The following is a 14,319-nucleotide window of genomic DNA, read 5'->3' on the forward strand; positions in this document are numbered from 1 at the left end:
GTCTGTGGGCTGTGCGCTGTCATCTGGGAATGCTCAGTAGCCCTTCTCTGAAAGCAGCAGGTGTGATAAAACACCCGTCACTCTCTGCAAAAAAGAGCCAACCGATGATACAGTGGGGGTGAGGCCCAGTCCACTGTACAGGTTGAGCTTTGTTTCGGAGGAACTCAGCTCGGAAACAAAGGCTGAGAGTGTGTTCTGTGGACTGTCATGTGCATGGAGGCGACATCATGGCATCATCTGGTTTGGGGCCCCCAAGCGATTGACATTATTCCCGATACTTAATCTTTTGTGCCTCTTCCCATGAACGAGGTAAATGGTTGTCTTGCTTTTAGATCTTATTAGACTATCTTTCCAACCACACAAGAGTAAAACAGTCCAGGACAACTCAAAGCTGTTTCTGATGAACCTGGAGCAGAAGGTCACTGAGTAAGCAGCATGTTGGCCATGACGTGCAATGGGGCGGCCTGAGAAAAGATGTCCCGAACAGCAGAGTCACTTCCCTCTCAGCTCCCGAGAAGCTGAGCCTTGGGGGGCTTCTGTCAGATGAGCGCTGGCGAGGGTGGGTGGAGTGCCTCCTGAACCTGTGACCTCTGTGCTCTCTCCTCACAGTGTGATCTTGTGGCTGGGGGACCTCAACTACAGGATAGAAGAACTGGATGTGGAGACAGTGAAAAAGCTCATCGAGGAGAAGGCCTTTCAGACCCTGTATGCATACGACCAGGTACAGATGGCCGCCTGTGCGTTTGAAGGCAGCTGTCCCCGCACTGTGAGGGCACAGGAAGGCCTGGGGTCCCAGCCTCTTCCTCCTCGGCTGGGTGGGTTTCCCCGAGGAGCGGATGGCCGCCGTTCCTCCTCTCAGCTGCCTTCCCTCGTCCACGGCTGTCCCCCCGCCACCACTGGCTCTTCCCTCGAGGTGCCTCATACCCCTGGGGGACAAGAGCGTGCGTGTTCTCTGTCTCAGTCTCTCTCTCTCTCTCTCACTCCTTATCCCCAGTGCTCATTCATTCATTCATTTCATCCAAGTTGGAGCTGAAAGGGTATGAAGCTTCTCATAAAGGCACTTGGTGTGTTTAAGATGCCTTGCTCCTTGTTTTCTGAGTGAGCCTGCCTCGCCCCCTCCTGCTCTCACCTTAAAGTCCCTTTTCTTTTTACCCTGTAGCCCCCTTCTTATTGTCATCAGTCTGAATGATCCTGCTAACCTTTTTATCCCGCAGTGCACATCAATCAAAGGGGGAAAAAAAATCTCCACTTTCTTATGTCTTTCCTTATGGAATAATCTCTTTTTGTGGCTCATTTTTCTCCCTAGTTCCTTCCCTTGGTAAATTACCTTTTTTTTTTTCTCTTTGATCCCCATTTCAGGATTAAGCCAGGCTGCTCTCTATCCATCTGTTTATTGCATCTGTATTCCAGAGTAAGGCGACCTAACTCCCCTTCCCTGTCATACCCACCTCCTCTTGCCTTCTTTTCTGCTCTGTCTTCAAGTAACAGTAGAGGTTTCGTGTGTTCTCTACTTCTCAGATGCTTTTAAGGTCTACGTATACCAATTTAAGAATCATCCTACAGTAACATCTACATTTTTATTATTTCTGTGGCTTTTTCCTTAATAGTCTTTTTTTTCTTTAGGAATTCATATTTTGGGGAATTTGGCAACTATTGTGCCCTGAGTGGCTGCTCCCTGTCTCCAGGGTTAGCTGACAGTTCTTCATCAGTCCACGCAGGGCAAAGCTTGGTCCCCAGGGAGGAGGCAGGAACACCTGTGGTTGTTCATCTCGCCGCAAGTGTGATCTTAAAGGAACTCCTCAAATGAATGCAGTGGGAAGAATCCTGGCTATTCTCAGAATGTGCCAGGCACCGTTCTAAGTTGACAGTTCTTCCCAGCAGTCTTGAGAGACAGATTCTGTTACAAATACAGTATTTGCCAGTGGGGGAAATCAAGGCACAGAACTTCCCATGGTTCAAATAACTTATTTGACAAACTCCTTATCTATCTATCTATCTATCTATCTATCTATCTATCTATCTATCTATCATCTATTTATTTTTGACAAACTCCTTTAGAAAAGTTGTTGAGGGATGACCGGGTGGCTCAGTGGGCAAGCATCTATCTGCCTTCGGCTCAGGTCGTGATCCCGGGGTCCTGGGATCGAGTCTCGCATCCAGCTCCTCGCAGGCAGCCTGCTTCTCCTTCTGCCTGTGTCTCTGCCTCTCATGAATGAATAAATAAAATCTTGTAAAAAAAATTGTTTAATTCATACTCATTTGGGTATACTTCTAGTATTTACTTTTATATACACGGAAATTCCCCTTGGCTTTTTGGACTGTATCTTTCCAGACCTTCTTCTGTGTAGTTCTCTCTCTGTACATTGAGAACAACTGTGTTACACAGATGAAATATCTGATACTTGGAAGGGAAAAGTCTATGCCTTTCGGTTCGTGACCCTCTGAGGGACATCTCAGTAGGTTGGTACTCAGGCCCCCTGGATGTAGGTAGGCCCTCATAAAAGCCCCGAAAACTGTACAACAGGCCAAGGGATGGTCAACTTGCTCCCCTTCCTAGGATTTAGTTCTCAAGATCTTGCAGGATAGCTTTCTCATGGGCCTTTCTTTTTGGGTTAGGGTTCAGATTCCAGATTGATTTCCTTTCCTCTGCTAATTCCAGGATTGACTTTTTTATTCTAAAGTGAGTTTTTCCCCCTCTTCCATCCTTTTGTATAGCTGAAAACTCAGGTGGCTGCCAAGGCGGTGTTCGAAGGCTTCACCGAAGGCGAGCTCACGTTCCAGCCAACCTATAAGTATGATACTGGCTCCGATGACTGGGATACCAGGTAGGTAGGCGATTGCTTCAGGGAGCTGAGCAAATGGAAACCCTGACATTTAGGGAAGCACTCGTCCCCATGGGCCTAAAGAAGGAGATACGATTCCTGTGACTTCCCGTGTTTTGCACTCTGGTCAAACATTTCCCGTCAGTATCTGCTCATTGATCAGCTCTGCCTTCCTACGTGGTCTCTTTTTTTTATTGCCTTAGCCTTTGTTCTATAATAATTTACTTTTCAGCTATGCTTAGGGTGATAGGATGATTCCAACCCACTTAGCTTGTACTCGGTCATCGCGTAGGAGTTTATCACTTTCATTAATGCTTGTGGTAGGCCTCACGTTATTTCATACACTTTACTTCTGTTACCTCACTAAATCTTCTCAGCAGCCAGCTGAAGGAGGTATGATTTATTTATTTTTTTAAAATTTATTTTTGGAGGTATGATTTATTATCCTCAGTTTTTAGATCGGGGAACTAAGGCACACAAAAATTAAAGAGCCTTCCAAGGGGTACCTGGCTGGCTCAGTAGGTGGACCATGCAACTCTTGACCTTGGGGGTCGTGAGTTCCAAGCACCACATTGAGGGTATAGATTATTTAAAAATAAAAAATCTTAAAAAAAAAAATCAAATTAAAAAAATAAGATAAAGAGCCTCCCAAACAGGCTAGTATAAAACCAAGCTTATAACTGAAGCAGTAGGAATTCAGAGCCTGTTTCAAGCACCATCTTTTAAGGACTGCAGAGTACTTACTCCCAGATTGCCTTTTTCGTCTCATCCCCATAGGAGGGTAAAGAGCAGAGAGTCATTCTGAATGGTGTTTGGCTTGGGGCCCATGCAGCTGTTTTGGGTGATACCCACAGAGCACATGCTATCCCCTGGTGGGCCCAAATTGCTGTGCTTTCTCAGATCCCTGGGGCTGCATAGACTTGAAGGCCCTGCCCTGTCATTCTCCAGCTGAGCCAGGGTGCTGGCCAGGCAGGGGGCTCTGCTATGCCTGTGCAGGCCCCCAGTGTGGACTTTGCATTTCAGCGAGAAGTGTCGTGCTCCTGCCTGGTGTGACCGGGTCCTCTGGAAAGGGAAGAACATCACTCAGCTGAGTTACCAGAGCCACATGGCCCTGAAGACCAGTGACCACAAGCCTGTCAGCTCAGTGTTTGACATCGGGGTAGGTGTGCAGCTGATACCCATCAGGAGCACTCTATGGAGAAAGGGTTCTCATAACCAAGACCACTCTTGTCATTCTTAGCTCCTCCTTCTGACCTGAATATGAGAAAGCTTTTAAAAATTGTTTTTTTTTTAAAGATTTTATTATTTATTCATGAAACACAGAGAGAGAGAAAGAGAGGCAGAGACACAGGCAGAGGGAGAAGCAGGCTCCATGCAGGGAGCCCGACGTGGGACTCAATCCTGGGTCTCCAGGATCAGGCCCTGGGCCCAAGGCAGCGCTAAACCGCTGAGCCATCCGGGCTGCCCTAAAAATTGTTTTTAGGGACACCTGGGTGGCTCAGCGGTTGAGTGTCTGCCTTCCACTCAGGGTGTGATCTCGGGGTCCTAGGGTCAAGTCCCACATCAGGCTCCCCGCAGGGAGCCTGCTTCTCCCTCTGCCTCTGTCTCTGCCTCTATGTCTGTCATGAATAAATAAATAAAATCTTAAAAAAAATTGTTTTTAGGTGGGGCGCCTGAGTGGCTCAGTTGGTTAAATGTCTGCTTTGGCTCAGGTCATGGTCCCAGGGTCCTGGATTGGGCCCTGCATTTGCTGTCCGCTTAGTGGGGAGCCTGCCTCTTCCACTCCTGTCTGCTGCTCCGGCTGCCTGTGCTCTCTCTCTCTTTCTGTCAAATCAGTCTTTAAAAAAAATTGTTTTTAGGGGCACTCAGCTGGCTCAGTCCGTAGAGCATGTGACCCGATCTTAAGGTTGTGAGTTCGAGCCCCACATTGGGCATGGAGGTTTCTTGATAACAAAACAAAAAAGTCGTTTTAACTTAAATTTAATTCATAATTATTTTGGTGTACTTCTATGATATATTTCTGTGTCCTTGGAAGTTCCCCTTTGCTTTTTGGACTGTAACTTTCCAAAACTTTTCCACAACTTTTTCTTTGCATTTACAAACATGTCCGTATTCTGTATACAACGTAGAAGATGTTTTCCCTTTTTGTAAAAGATCATGTTATGCATAGTGTTCTGAGAGAACATCTTTTGTTTCCCCCTACTGACTATGTCTTAGGAGATCTTTCCATGTCAGTAAAGATAGAGCTCCCTCCTCTTCCTCCTTCTACCAAATCCATATGAGCTTATTTCCCACACCCTGGCTGATGTTGGATTTTATTAGTCTTAAATTTCTGCCAACCCAATGAGCCAAAAGAAAGAGATCTTGCATTATTTTGGATAACATTTCTCTGCTTGCTAGCGAAGTTAAACATCTTTTTATTATCTCTTCCCCTGTGACTTCTGCTTCTTTATATTATCTATTCTCAAGGGTTCAGGTAGAGAGGCATATCAGAATCCGTGAAGCTGTGGGTAGCTTGACAAAAGCCTGATGTATGTTACAGAGTTTTATTACTTGAAAGTGACAAAAATTGTGTTTATAATTCACAACACATAAGGGAAAGCCTGACAAAAATCTTGGCCAGTGGAGCACAGGTTACAAAACCTCGAGAAATGCCACTTTCAATCAAACCCTAGAGAAGTTTCTCGCTGCAGGCCCGTTGACAGCAGCAAACAAAGTAGATCTCGTCACTGAGCATCATTCTGCCCTAGGTCTGCGATCTGCCACACCTGCCAGCCAGGCTTCCACTCCTGCGTCTTCTCTCTGCAGTTAACCTCATCACAAACTCTGCTTCTGGAGACCCTTCTGGGTCTGTTGTGAACTGGGTTCTTTGTTGACCAATTAAATCCATCTAGTCTTCATTTTCCGTGTTGCCATCAGCTGCTCTTGCCCCGTGCTGTGCATGTCCTCTTTCCTGAAAAGGAGGAAATGGGCAGAAGGCACTCAGGCTCTGCTATTTCCCTGCCAGGTGAAGGTGGTCAACGAAGAACGTTACCGGAAGACTCTGGAAGAGATTGTTCGCTCCCTGGACAAGATGGAAAATGCCAACATTCCTTCTGTGTCCCTTTCTAAGCGAGAGGTAGGAAGGACATGTTAAGGATATCAGCAACAGGCTCTTCTATTTGTAGAACTCAGATCTCATCTGCGAGGCCTCAGAAACCCAGGAGCCACCTGTCTGACCCCTGGACTCCAGGCTTCTTGACAGGCAGCCGCCTCTAGTTACAATGAGGCTGCTGTGTTAGCTGACAGGAGGGGGCTGGTTTGGATTCTGTTCTTCTGATCGTCTGAATCAGAAGCCTTTAACCTGTATGACTCATAGGTTTTACCCACACGTGGGCCATTCATGATTTAAATGATGGCACAGATGAGCCAAAAAGTGCTTTGTTTGATTTTAGTGTAGCTGGTATGTATTTGTCGCAGGGGTTTGTCTTCCTACGGATGTTTTGCTTTGACCAAGATTAAGTTGAGTTAGAATTTTGTGGGTACACAGGTGTTGGTGGGAGGGAAGGTGGTGTAGAAAAGGGATGGGGGGATCCCTGGGTGGCGCAGCGGTTTGGCGCCTGCCTTTGGCCCAGGGCGCGATCCTGGAGACCCGGGATCGAATCCCACATCGGGCTCCCGGTGCATGGAGCCTGCTTCTCCCTCTGCCTATGTCTCTGCCTCTCTCTCTCTCTCTCTCTGTGACTATCATAAATAAATAAAAATTTAAAAAAAAAAAAAAATAAAAAAAAAAAAAAAGAAAAGGGATGGGTCACAGGTCGGGGAAGTCTAGTTAAGGCTGACTAGATTTTTTATGGAAGAGCTACAGCGTGGAGCACTTAGAACGGACAGTTCCAAGAAGTCAGAATGGAGATTTCTGGTGAGGGTATTGTTTAATGCCCTAATGTGCTCCATCTTCATATTTGGGGCTGGAATTTGTAAAGGGTATTTTGGAAGTGGTCTTTGTGTATAGAAGACAGAAAGTTCGAACTTTGAATCCTTCAGGAAATTTATTTATATAACAATGTAAGCTTTTGGATTTCTGGGTTAAACACAGACCACTGGTCTTTAGTGGAGCTGTGGCCTCCCAGGTAAATACGTAAAGCAGAATCATGATTTGAAAGAGATGGTCCTTGATTTTCTTTCTGGAAAGGGCAAAGATTGCCCAGTTGGGGTGGCTGAGCGGGTTGCCGAGTAAGAGGGCACTGGTCTGACTGGTCCCGGGCTTGTTCCCAGTTCTGTTTTCAGAATGTGAAATACATGCAGTTGCAAGTACAGTCCTTTACTATCCATAATGGACAAGTACCCTGTCAGTTTGAATTCATCAACAAGCCTGATGAAGCGTCTTACTGTAAGAAGTGGCTGAATGCCAACCCCAGCAGAGGTTTCCTCCTGCCAGGTGAGGCCTCTGTTTCCAGGTCCCTGGTTGCTGGTTTGGGGAACGCTCTACCCTGACTGCTTGTTTTCCTAAAAGTAAGCTTTTTTGTTTGACTGTTTGTTGTCTGATTGAAACTTCTAAAAGTCCTCTGGACCAACCGTCCGCAACTAAGATATAACAGGAAAGGGTACGAGTTCAGCTTGAAAAGCTTTCTCAGCCATGTATATGTTCCATAATTTCACAGAAAGAGAAGACGGAAGACCACTGGGAAGCAGGTGCTGCTCTTGAAGGACCCATTTTCACTGTCTGCCTCACTATAATCAGGTCCCCGCATCTGCTCTTATAGGGAAAGATAACGGGGTGGTAATCCAGAGATTATATCTGGCCCTGGAATGTACCATTGGTGTCTTTCCCCTAACTTCTCCTTTGCACTCTGCGTTGTGCTGTGTGGCAGAGGGATGAAGCCTGTTTTGTGGACAATTTATAGGCTGACACTTGCATTATATTTTCTCCTGTATCAGGTGTCTTTATCTGACCTGGCCCAGGGCAAGCTCTTTGATCCCTGCCTTCTGATTGTATTAATAATTGTAACTTGAACTGTGCTCCTTTGTACCTGATTTTCATAGCAGTTGCCTCATCACATGTTTTTGTTTGTTGTTTTCATATCTCCACGTGGACTAGAAACTTGTTCGTGTGTCCTCTGAGTGCTGAGCACATACATATGTGTTGGTTGGCTGACACCTCTGATGCCCTTCCCCAGTCCTTCGTGGCTGCTCCGCGTCCCTGCTGTCCTCTTTCCCTCTTTCCTCTTGGCCTTACAACCAGCCAATGTTAACTTTTAATGTTTTTCTTCAGACTCTGCCATTGAGATAGAATTGGAGCTATTTGTAAATAAGACCACAGCTACAAAGCTCAACTCAGGTGAAGACAAAATTGAAGACATTCTGGTTTTGCACCTGGACAGGGGAAAGGATTACTTTCTGTCTGTGTCTGGGAATTACCTGCCCAGCTGTTTCGGATCTCCCATACATACGTTGTGCTACATGAGGGAGCCGATCTTGGACCTGCCCCTGGAAACAATTAGAGAGCTGGTGAGTTACATGCCACAAGGAAGCTTCTAGAATGGTAGCAGCCGAGCCAGTGAAACAAGATATTCTCAGTCTTTCATACATAGTATATTAGAGAAACTCAGCCATGGATACTAAGATATGAAGTTGCCCTGGCCCGTGATTTTATTCCTTTTTTTTGTTTTAATCATCACGTGGGCATCTGTCATCCTGAACTAAACTTTCTGAGATGTAAAAGACTTCTATAGAGACAATTTGAATACAAGAGGACTACTTTAGAGCAGATTTATTGTAACATGCATTTCTCCCTGTTCCAATGCATTTTTTAATTTGGGGACTCAATTTCAATCCTCTCCATTACATAAGATGAAAACAGAGGCCCAGTAAGGAGTGTGATTAGTCACAGGTCACATGGTAGGTTAACAGTGGACCTGGTGCCTGCATTCAGACTTTTGAACTCCTAAGACTCCCAAGTCTCTGTCCTTACCCCACCAGGCCACACTGTCTCCCTGTTTCTGCTCTTTTCTTTTTTTAATATTTTATTTATTTATTCATCAGAGACATAGGCATATGTCTTCTCCCATAGGGAGAAGCAGGCTCCCTGTGGGGAGCCCGATGTGGGACTCGATCCCAGGGCCCTGGGATCATACCCTGAGCTGAAGGTAGATGCTCAACCGCTGAGCCAGTCTGGCATCCCTCCCTGGTTCTGCTCTTGGCAGGATATTTTTTCAAAGAAGATGATGCATATTTCATCTGATTTATTGAAACTGCTTGCCATAACCCATTCCTCATTCTCAAAAATCACCTTTTGTGCCTTGATTGTGGCACCTGATTTCATTTTTTTGCCTATGGAATGTTTGCTTAGGGGTTTGAAGTGCTTCTCTTCCTCCATGGGTTTGCTGCCCCCATTATCATGTATTCTCCTGGAACTAGGCTGTTGGAAGTTCCATCGGTGGACCTTCGTGTTATGCTTTTTATTTTTTAATTTTATTTTTTAAATTAAGATTTTATTTATTTGACATAGAGGGAGAATGAACATGAGCAGAGGGAGCAGCAGGCTCAGAGCTCGATCCCAGGACCCTGAGACCATGACCTGAGCGGAAGGCAGACACTTAACCGGCTGAACCACCCAGGCGCTCCTATCCTTTTTATTGCTTTTCAGACTCTGATGCCACTACAGACGGAAGATGATGGGATCCAGTTGGAGAACCCCTTGGGAATCCCCAAAGAGCTCTGGATGATGGTTGATTACCTGTACCAGAATGCTGTCCAGCAGGTAGGTGGTGATTAAAAGCAGTCAGACCTGATTGAGGCCAGGCTGCCTTGGGAAAGAGCATCAGCCTCAAGAACTTTTGGTGTAAGAAGCTTTAACCCCAAGGAATCTATGGAAGTCTATCTCTTCCCTAAGGAGTGAGTTGGGGGTAGGTTCATAGTTTCATAGCCCCATGAGACCTTGCTGGTACATACAGCGCTTGATAGGGAAGCAGCCTTGCAGAGGATGGCCTTCGTGGCACAGCGTGTTCCCTCCCCTGTCCCCTGGGGTCCTCCCAAGTAGAAAGACATCCGGATTCCTCTCAGGATGTCAGCCTGCTATCCTTTTGAGGAGTTCTTGCCAGTTTCTGGGAATGGGAGGGGCTAACTTGTTGATAAGCCAGACTGAGGCCGGAGACCAGATGGAGCCCCCAGGGCATGAGTCAGGCGGCCTGATTTCTAGAGTGATTTGGGCAAGCTCCATGAGATCAGATTGGTCAGCTTCACTGACTCATTCATGTAGGGAGACTAATACAAACTATAGTCCACCACAGCTCTACCACTTGGGAGCAACGTACATTCTTAGGACAGTCTCTTTTTACTAACCCCCCCGCCCCTTTACATATATTACTACAGTGGATCAAACACTATTCTAAGTGTTTAGCAGCATTGCCTCAGTTAGTTCTCACAATAGCCCTCAGATGAAGAAGAACCCGAGGTCCAGAAGGCCAAGTAACTTGGTCACGATCCCAAAGCTGATAAATGGGCAGGATGGGGATTAGAACTCAGGGAGTCTGGCTGTAGAAGTCACATTCTTGTTCAGGGGCCATGCTAATCTTCTCTGTATCGTTCTCACTTTAGTGCATGTGCTACCAAAGTGAGCACAGAGGTCACGTTCTTAGGTACCATGCCATGATCAGCCTTCTCTGTGGAGCTCCTCCCGAGTGTAATGAGCAATACACAGAATATTATTATTCAGTTATGTGGCGTTAAGTCATTTAACAAAACAAATGAATATAAAGCAGGGTAGGACCAAAGGAAATACCTTTAGTGCCGTAACCTTGTTTTCACAAAGCAAGGTGGTGCCTTTTTAACTTTCTCCATCTTATAAATGATGTATTTTCCTCATGCTTTTTTCCTGGTTAATCTCTCCATAACACTGCAGGAAACATAGCTATAAGGTTACCTTATTGTTATGAGCAGTAGGCCCTACCTGTAGCTTTATAATCAGTTTTATCACTTGAAAGACCTGTCGTGGGAGCATGCTTGGGAAGGCCTGCCAGGTGAGTTAGCTGCATCAGCCCTACATCTATCACATCGTTTACCAGGTTGATTCCAAGGCCTCACTACGCTGCTCCCTATTTGCACCTGGGTGGTGATCATATTTCTAGGTCAGGAAATCATGGCTAATTTTCTGAGAATGTAACTATTTGGTAACTTTCTTTCTTTTTGCAGGAAGATCTGTTTCAGCAGCCAGGCCTGAGGTCGGAATTTGAGCATATCAGGGACTGTTTGGATACGGGAATGATTGAAACCCTCTGTATCCTTAGACGTTTGTGCGCATGTGCACGTGTGTGTGTGTGTATGTGTGCACGTGCATGCATATGAATATGATTAAGAGGTGAGAGAAAAGAAAGAATATTTTAAGGCTCAAAATCAGATCTTGTGTCCTCAGCTACCATATTTTTCTTACTTAAAGTTTGCATAGAGAAGACTTTACAACTTTAAGCAGCCACTGTAGCAGGAACTCAGGAGGGCCCAGCTAAGCTGACAAACAGGTTGGCCCCTTCACCATGTCAGGCTGGCATCCTGGCTCTGAGCAGAGGGCACTTCTGGCATGTGCTCGCTCCTGGGCCTTTTCCTAACCACGGCTCGGCATCGCCAGTTCCTTAACGATGGGCCAAAAGCCGCCAGCAATCATTCCGTAGCTGAAGCCTTGCTGCTTTTCCTGGAGAGCCTGCCAGAGCCTGTCATCTGCTATAGCACCTACCATAACTGCTTGGAGTGTTCTGGCAACTACACAGCGAGTAAACAGGTGAGGGGAAGCGTTGAGCATTAATTTACACATGTTGCAGCCTCGGGCCTCGTGGGGCCTGAGGGAACAAAGTGGGCGCAGTCCCTCAAACACAGTGTCCTAGCAACTCCATAGCCTTCCTTCCCGAACCTGTTCTTCCTCTCATGTCCTCTTTTATTTAATGGCTTCATCTTTAATTCCAGTGACTGAACCCAGAAACCTGAATCATTTCTGAGTCGGCCTCTGCTTGCCTCCCACATGCCCAGTTCCCTTGATCTTTCACTCTCGTCCACTGACCCTGGTTCCAAGCCCCACACTCAGGCTCTCCCTCTGCTCATTTGTTTTGTATACTGCCATCATACCACGTGCCCTAAAGCTCTCGTCTGGTCACTGTTGGTCAAAAGCCACACTCGGCTCTCTATTGCCAATTAATGATTTTCTTAAACAAATATTCAAGACTTTTAACCGTCTGGTCTAGTCGTTCACACATATATAGCAGAATAATCTAGAAAACTTGCAAATAATACAGGTTCCAGAGCCTCCCCGCCCATCCACTGAGTCGGAATCTCTTTTGGAATAGATCTCGTACAAGCTTCCCAAGTGGCAATGATGATATGCAGAGAGCTGGAGTACTTGAATTCTAGCCTGATCGACCCCTCCAGGCTTAGTGCCTGTTCAAACAGTGGTGCTTCTGCTAAAATTGACTTCTCAATCTCTCCCCTTATCTCAGTTTTCCTTCTCTTGCCTTTTTTATACTTTCTTTTTGCTCTGAATACCCTAGTCCTTACTTTGGCAAGTCCAGTCTTGTCTTATATTCAAGACCTGGCTTAAAGTGTCTTCTATTCCCATAAACCTTTTGAGAGCATATGGTTAGAATATTGCCGTCTAAATTCACATAGTGCTTGATCTGTGCTTCTCTTTTGACACTCGTGCCAAGGGGTGAGTGTTCAGGGTTCCCTGTGCACAGTCTTACTCATGCCCTTGGATCATGTACTCAGTTCCTGGAATATAGCAAATGTCTGACAAATGACTGAATGAATGAAAAGACAAATCCCGATTCTCCTTCTTCCAGGTCATTTCTACCCTCCCCACTTTCCACCAAAATGTCTTCAATTACTTGATGGCGTTTTTGCGAGAACTGCTGAAAAAATCAGCAAAAAATCATTTGGATGAGAATATTCTAGGTAAGCAGTCAAGCGTCCGTGGAAAGCATCTCTGCAAACTGAGAGACTCATTATGAGAAATGTGCTTGAAGAAGGTCCCAAGACCACTGAAGTGGAACTAAAATCTGCGGTCCTGGGCCAAATTTACCCTCACATGTTTTTTTTTTTTTTTTTTTTCAAGCAGAAAATAATGCTTTGGGGCACTCCTCCCAACTCAACACAAAAATAAGTAGTGCTGCTTTTGCTGAATCATTTGTCTTCTGTGTTTTTCTTGCAGCCAGCATATTTGGCAGCTTACTGCTTCGAAACCCAGCTGGTCACCAAAAGCTTGACATGGCAGAGAAGAAGAAGGCTCAAGAATTTATTCACCTATTCCTCTGCAACTCACCCTGAGCCATTCTATCTCCTGTCTTGTTTTACTCAAGGCAGCCAATTGCCAGCCCCACCTGTTTAAGATCAAGAACTACCATAAGACGACGTGAGGCCCCTTGGAAGCAAAAGTGGCAGCTGCCTGTTTCCTGAGCCCAGACATCCCCCGCCCCCTGACTGTGGCTGTCACATCCCTGCTACTCTGAGTTGGGAAGCCGTGGGGGAAATCTACCATAATAAAACTGACAGTCAATGTTCAACTTTAGTTATTTAACACAGATCTATTTTTTTTTTTAATTTTAAAGATGCTTAAATAAATACTTCCTGTGCTTATTACTCAGCCTGCCTCCAGGGCATAGTCAGTGCCTTCCCTGTAGCCTGGGCTGAGCTCCCCATGACCAGATATTTGAACAAACTTTGGGGCCTTGAAGGGAGAATGAACTGGACAGCAAGAAGATGCAAGAAGAATCTGCTGGATAAACAGGTCACAGCCACCCTAGATGCTTCCAGTGCTCTAAGGACATATATATATGTATATACAAACCCTACCCCCCTGTCCTACTCAGAGGTGGCTCAACAACTCTGGAGCTGGCCACTCAGCCTCAGAGGGTAATACTGTGGCTTGAAAATGAAGGTACTGAGGAAAGTGGTGTTCTGGTGAAACAAGTGGGTTTTTCTGGATCAGCAAATCCTCCGAACTGTATATGATGCATCCCCTCTCTCATATGTGTAATATATTTTAATGATAAATGTATTTTTAACACTGGTTGTTTGCATGTCTTTATGTCTTAAGAGGTGGCAGCTGGACCTTTTGTGGTGTTGGGGCAGCTGGTCAGGGACCGCAGAGGTAGTTGCTTGGCAGTTTGGTGGGTAACAATCACTATTCAGTTTTCTTTTTCTTTTCTATTTTTTTTAAGGTTTTATTTATTTATTCTTGAGAGAGAGAGAGAGTCAGAGACACAAGGCAGAGGGAGAAGCAGCCTCCATGCTGGGAGCCCGACGTGGAACTCGATCCTGGATCTCCAGGATTACGCCCCAGGCTGAAGGCAGGCGCTAAACCGCTGAGCCACCTGGGCTGCCCTTCTTTTTCTTTTAAAAGATTTTATTTATTTATTCATGAGAGACAGAGACACAGGCAGAGGGAGAAGTAGGCTCCATGCAGGGAGCCCGACGTGGGACTCCATCCCCGGTCTCCAGCATCACCTCCTGGGCCAGGAAGGCAGATGCTTAATCGCTG

General features: G+C 45.9%; 1 protein-coding gene and 1 non-coding gene across 2 annotated transcripts in view; one reads left to right on the forward strand and one right to left on the reverse strand.

Annotated features, from left to right (window-relative positions):
• Window positions 1-13,356, forward strand: part of INPP5B (inositol polyphosphate-5-phosphatase B) — a 50,558-nt gene extending 37,202 nt beyond the window's left edge. The window contains 11 exon segments of the mRNA XM_038557840.1: window positions 610-721; window positions 2,716-2,825; window positions 3,846-3,981; window positions 5,830-5,940; window positions 7,077-7,239; window positions 8,074-8,309; window positions 9,448-9,561; window positions 10,992-11,076; window positions 11,444-11,571; window positions 12,623-12,734; window positions 12,991-13,356. Coding sequence (XP_038413768.1) covers window positions 610-721; window positions 2,716-2,825; window positions 3,846-3,981; window positions 5,830-5,940; window positions 7,077-7,239; window positions 8,074-8,309; window positions 9,448-9,561; window positions 10,992-11,076; window positions 11,444-11,571; window positions 12,623-12,734; window positions 12,991-13,106 — 1,423 coding nt within the window. The 3' untranslated portion in view covers window positions 13,107-13,356.
• LOC119869474 lies at window positions 10,314-10,421 on the reverse strand. Its single transcript, XR_005371032.1, has one exon. It is a non-coding gene; the product is annotated as a U6 spliceosomal RNA (small nuclear RNA).
• Window positions 13,357-14,319: the final 963 nt, after the last annotated feature.

Source organism: Canis lupus, chromosome 15, assembly GCF_011100685.1.
Source record: "Canis lupus familiaris isolate Mischka breed German Shepherd chromosome 15, alternate assembly UU_Cfam_GSD_1.0, whole genome shotgun sequence".
NCBI lineage: Eukaryota > Metazoa > Chordata > Mammalia > Carnivora > Canidae > Canis > Canis lupus.